This window comes from Neopelma chrysocephalum, unplaced genomic scaffold, assembly GCF_003984885.1.
Source record: "Neopelma chrysocephalum unplaced genomic scaffold, ASM398488v2 Primary Assembly neopelma1_382, whole genome shotgun sequence".
NCBI classification, from domain to species: Eukaryota; Metazoa; Chordata; class Aves; order Passeriformes; family Pipridae; genus Neopelma; species Neopelma chrysocephalum.
This window is the reverse complement of record NW_020898046.1, coordinates 1,443,149-1,449,318: the sequence shown is the minus strand read 5'-3', so window position 1 is coordinate 1,449,318 and position 6,170 is coordinate 1,443,149. Positions and strand designations below refer to the sequence as shown.

The following is a 6,170-nucleotide window of genomic DNA, read 5'->3' as shown; positions in this document are numbered from 1 at the left end:
AATTAAAGCCTGTCTGCCAGTTGTTCCCAGTGCCTATCCATTTGCAGGACTTTCCTGTCAGAACTGGCACAGGAGAGGAGGGGTATGCGGGTATGCAGGTATGCACCTGGGAGGCATGATGTGCACACTTGTGCTCGGGGCACTGGCTGGTCCCACACACCCAGGAGCACAGGCTGGACTTTGTTAGTCTTCCTAAGGGCATGGACTGATTGAAGAGCCCTGAGCTTCCTCCAGCCTTTCACTTTTTAGAATCTTTCAGCCTGTTCTTGCCATCCAAGCCCTGAAGTGTAGCTACTTGTTCCCATCACCTCTGCCTGTTTGCCCACTCCATCCCTCTGTGGGGAGCTAAATAGGATAGAATTTTCTGTCAGCTCCACAATATATCAGTCCTGATGATGGAGATATAGGGAAGATTTTGGAGTCAAAGCAGCAATTCAGGAGCCAATCAAAATAATTATAACGCCAATTGTTCCTGAAGACTTAACAGTAAACCAAGAATTTCAAGCCTGCTCTACAACTACTCTGATGGAGACAGCTGTTTTTAAATGACTCTTTAGTAAGATTTCTTACAGGGAATCAAAAGGAAAGTTAGGAACTGCCAGTTGAAGCTTTTCATGCTAATCTCATTTTTGTCTTTGAGGTTTAAAACATTCACAAGGACTGAAAGCTGATATTTATGAGTAGAGCTGAGGGCTGGGGAAGGTTGCTTAAACAGCTCCTAGCCTATCACCATCATCTCCAGCTGTACTCCACCAGCTCCATAGGGATTCAGTACTCTGATATTTTATAAATAATCACCTCCATATATTTCAGCACTGTTCATTCTAAAACACATTCTTGTCTTTTACTTTGCTTATAGCCTTTTTTACAGAAATTAACTCTTTTCGTTGTTTTCCAAGTAGTGCTTATGCAATTCAGTCACAGAAAGTGTTATTGAACTCGAAAGAACATCACTTTCTGTTAAATCTTTGTTAATTTGTATGCCTGTGTTCTGTTCTGCCTGGAGTACCATAAATCCCACTGATTTTTATGGGGTTCAGTGGGTGTAGAATTGTGCCAAGTGCTGTAGAGATAAAGAAAGCTCAAAGATGTAACCAAGGATTTGACCTGTGTAATGCAATAGAAGAAAAGCTGTGCTGTGCAATATATAATAATAAAAGCACAATATATATCTTGGCAGCAGCAGAACTTGAACATCAGCACCTTTGATCTAATACCACCAAGGTCCCATAAGCCTCAAACATAGTGACCATTCCAGAGGTGCCTACAGAAAACCACTCTGTAGTTATTTGTTGTCTCAAATAACTGTCTCAAATTTTGATGGGTAGAAACACATTAAAGCCTTCATTTCAAGTCTTGCAACGCAGCCTAGAACTGTTTCTTTTTTTTCCCCTCTTATATTTATAGCTAATTTTCTAGACAACATGCCCTTGCGAAGTTCTGGCAAGCTGAGCATGGAGACCAGAAAAGATGGTGAGAGTACGGCACCTGCCCCTCCACAGAAGAAGTTGTCCTGTCAGTGCCACCACCACTGCCCCGAGGACTCAGTCAACAGCACCTGCAGGTTTGTGGGATATGTATTTGGTGATGAAACATGGGAAAACCTATTTGCAGTAGCTCAGCAATCCCGAGTTGGGTGTCGCAGTTTTTGTTTAAGCAGTAATATGTAAATAAGTTGTTATAGATTGTGTCTAAAAATCAGAGGTAATTTTTACCTAGATATCAGCTGCGTATTTATATTTTTATGTTAGGGTATATAGATATTTATCATTTTAGATAATACTTGTATTAATACATTGCATATGAAATATTCTGAAGCAGAACTTTGTTTTTAAAGGTACATGCAGTTAATGAGAGAAAACTTGATGGAGATATATGGAAATGTCAGTAAATGCTTATAAATTTATAATCACTCTTAACAGAACACCATTTATAAGAACCCTGGTCTTTGTGCACATCTTTGCAATAGCTGAGCTATTTTCTGTAGGTCCTCAACGCTTTGGGGTTTTTTTTCTCGTTTCCATACTAAAAGAAAAACAGTCTTTACCTTGATGTGAAGCATTTGTGTATTTTCTTATACTAGCTATAGTCTTCTGTTTTGTTTTGGGCTTGGAGTACTTCAAATTTCTCATTTGGGTTGGATTCTGCTTCCTCTGGTCCTTTTCCCTCCCTGGGGGAGAGGCACATCCAGATGTGCACAGGCTCCCTGAAGGTTCAGCATTGGTCTTGTTGCAGTGTCAACTGTTTTGTTGCACTGCCACTGGCTGAAGCAAGCAGAGGTGACTGAGGGTACCTGTGGTGGAACCAAGCTGCTGTTCCCCTACCCAAAAGCAGCTCTTGCCAGACACATAAAATTGCTGTTGAATGCAGGTACTGGTCAAAAACCTCTGTCTTGGCTTAAGATGCAGATTACAGTTTGCTTTAGCTTCAGCAAAGTTGGGCTGAGCTCTTTATGTTTCATATGAGGAATTTAAACTTTTCTGAATATTTAGAGCAAGTATGATTTTGGAGATACACACCATCAGCCATAGCCTGGTGCGGCTGTGGGAATCAGAGAAGCGTCGAAGCAGGGCACAGATATGAGCCCAGCTGGAGATACCAGTTTGGTATATGGAGCTCTTTGAGGTGAGATAGTCAAACATCATGTCAGCTCTTCAAGACAGAGTATTAAAAAGATAAATGGCGGAAGCCTGAGGTTGCTGAAGATATTGATCGCTTTGTTGGATTTTTGAGTGTTCTTTGTAGCCTGACTTAATTCTTCTCATCCTGCAGTGTCAATACTGAAGTGTATCAAAGTTTTGATGACAGCTGTAAATACCATTTCCCCTTTCTATCGTCTTCCTACAAACCCATGCTCTAGCCAGGAGTTAGACTTAACTGCTCTCTCATGACAGTCAGTTTAAAAAGCTGTAAAAGCCCACTCTGATATCAATTTGCAGATCCCCTGCAGCTTGAATCAGCTGTTTCCTGTTCCTGCCCAGCAAGAGCAACAGCTTTCATATGTGCTGTCTCACACACACAGGAACAGGGAAGTTGCAGATGACTTTTAAATCCATGAATTGGGAAGCACAAAGGGATCAATGTTAAAGAGCCAACTGAACAAGGTTTATATCCCAGCTGGGTAGGCCTGCTGTTGCACGTTGCTTTGTAGGCGTCATTGACATTAATTATTTTTCATGTTACCAGGAACTATGAATAATGTTCTATTAAAATGGATCTGTGTATGTTTCCTTAACTGCAATGCTTTAAAGAAATTCTCTTCAGAGTCCCCCTTATGGTGTCAAATGTCAAACTTTTTTTTTTAGGTAATACCCATGGATAGGCAGTTAAGTGCTAATAAAACAAAAAATTGTAACCCCTTTTGTCTCATAATCCTTGAAGATTTCAGGTTTTGATGTTCTACTTTAGTGAAAAATTATTTTTTCCAATTTAAACGAAAATGGAATTTACCCATCAAATATTAGTCACTTTTCTGTCCAGAAATATGGGAACAGTCAGGAGACTTGCATTAGGTCAGCTCCTCATTCCTGTCCTGTGCATCACCTGAGCAGTACCCACCTCGCCCAGTGAGCAACAGCATAAGTGAAAAATTGCTGAGGAGGGAGTTTGGAATAATACAAAACAAAACAATGAAATCAATTTAAATACCCTTCCTTTGTGGCTTGTCAGCAGTAATCCTGTTCATGATGGTGACCCCACTGCCTTGGTGTGAGAGCTGCAGAGAGGTATGAAGGACCCAACACCCCTTGTCTTCCCTACATCTTCTTAACTGTTAGTCTGTAATTGTTTCTTTCTTAAACTCCTTTCTATATAGCTGGAATTATGGATCAAAAGTGAAATGTGATGTTACAGAGAGAAGTCTACTAAGTCTACTGTTGGGAAAGAGTAGTTATTAGGTCTCTGGTTAGCTGGCTGGATTGAGACCAGGTTTCAAAAGATTTGAGCACAACCAACCAGCTTAGCAGCAATTATTTGCTTTCCCTGTGTTTTGGGATCATCCTACTAGTCAGGCAGTAACTTTCATATTTCATCCTAGCCTGAATGACTGTTGGCACAGTTTTAAAGCACTCGGGAATCCTCATTGAACCTCACTATAAAGGAAGTTGCCCCATTTTGAAGCTCAGGCAGTATTGATTGCAATGTTTGTCTGAAGAATAAATTGACTGCTTCGGATTAAAAGTTACTGAATTAATTATCTGCTTGCCTCAGATTTAGCCAATAAAATCCTTTTGCATTTGATATTTAAAAAAAAATAAAAATCAAACCTCTCATCAGCTCTATCTGTTAAGCTTTGGGCTGTGCTTGGACCTGCAGAGTTTGGACCTGTGAGCCTGACAGGGACGAGCCACTGTGTGCTGGAGCACCCAAGGGCGTGACAAAGTCAGGGAAATTCACTGAGTACATCCATAGGCAAGGCTTGTGCTCTGGAGAGCCACTGCCCCTACCAGGGTTCTTACCAAAGCAGTGAAGCCTTTTGGGAGCCCAGGAGCAAGGACCTCTGAAAGTTCAAGGGAAAAGCATTTCCAGCTGTGTTTAAATTAAAAGTCTGAGAGTAGAATAGCTAGTACTATTGCAATCACCATTTGAAATTTCTCATAAAAGGCAGTCTGTCATCTCAAATGAAGATTTTTATCTGCTACCACAGGTATTCATCTGTTAAAGTATAGATCCTGTCCATAGTAGTCTGAATGTTTATATAAAAATGAGGACATCTGGTGGCCATTTAAAATCCTCTCCATAACTGTACTTTAGAAATTTAAAAGTCAATTTTTAACCATATCTATATCAAATACTCAGCCTGCTGTGTTCCTATACAGAATTTCCCTTCCTTTATACTTCTGCAGCTCTAGTCCAGTATTACTTTAGGGAGCTAAGGACAAGACTGCAGCTTAAAAGGCAGATTGTTTTCTATCTTAACAGAAAAGCAATAGCTGTAGTTAGAGTATGCATTACGTGAGCACAAGTTTTGGAAGATCCATTAAAGGGTCAGCTCATCAAGGGAGGATTCGTGTCAGGGTGTAGCAAAAGGGGGGCCAAGCCAGGGGCTGAGGCTGATGCTAGGGCTGGCCAAATCCTCACTCACCAGGACCCCATTTCACCAAGGGTATCTGAATACAGCAGGCAGAGATAGCTCCCTCAATGGCCCTTCACATGGCTGGTAGTGATCTGGAGACAGGCACTCCTGTACCACTGCTCAGACCTCAGCTTACATGGTGCTCCTGGGCAGGGGATCTGTGTAGGGGAAAAGGAGGTCTGAGGTGGGGCCACTCTTGGCAACTAAAGATCATTAGTGCACTCGGGGCCCTGACAATTAAGATCTTTTGAGAAGGCTCACAATCCTCTGCATGTAAAGGGTGTGTTAAACTGTGGCATGTTGAAACTTTATTCTTCTTTCTGAACATCTGTGCGATCCATGAGAGACTTTTGGTAAAGAAGGTCAAAGCTGCTATGAACACAACCAGGACCTTGTTTTACTGTTCCATTTCAAGTTTTGTGTATACAAAGTGAATGCATGGACAGTTGTGTCTAATCATAATTAATTGCATATTTTAAAATGTAGTGTTACATTTAATTGGCTTTGACTGTAATGGGATTGCAGTAAAAGCAGAGGCTGATTAGGTGCCTCGTCACACTCTATTTTCATGCACAAATAAATGCTGACAGTTTTAAAGATTGGGCTGATAAAGTTTAAGTTCTTATGTGTTGCCTACTGGATTGTATTTCTGCCCAATGCTGTCTTGAGGTAGTTTTGGTTATCTAAAGCAATAAAATAATTAGGTTGCTTTTTCAGAGTTACCAGAGGTGATAATTCACTTGAGCGATGTTATTTTCATTCTCCTTTTTCTTCAGATGGTATGATTGAATTTTCTTTGTAATTTGGTATGTAAAACAAGGAAGACTTTGACAGTGACCAAAGCACTGAGTTCAGGTGACTTTTCTTTTAAGCAACTTTAATTTTTAGGGAAAACTTGAACATTTTCTGATATAGGAGCTATGGTAAGGTCTTACATGTTAGCCTTTCAATTTTTTAATGTTTATGTTTATTTTTTAATTTAATCCTCTATACAGGGCTGTACCAGCCTTTGGTGATTAAAACAAAAAAACAAAGGTCAACAGAGACAAATTTGTGCAAACCCCAGTCTTTTTTTGTGCCCTGTGCCAGGGCCATA

General features: G+C 40.5%; 1 protein-coding gene across 1 annotated transcript in view; it reads left to right on the top strand.

Annotated features, from left to right (window-relative positions):
* The first annotated feature begins 1,411 nt into the window (after positions 1–1,411).
* BMPR1B (bone morphogenetic protein receptor type 1B) overlaps positions 1,412–6,170 on the top strand; it is a 30,721-nt gene continuing 25,962 nt past the window's right edge. The window contains exon 1 of the mRNA XM_027706546.1: positions 1,412–1,564. Within this exon, the coding sequence (XP_027562347.1) occupies positions 1,425–1,564 (140 nt within the window). The 5' untranslated portion in view covers positions 1,412–1,424. The remainder of the gene's footprint in view (positions 1,565–6,170) is intronic.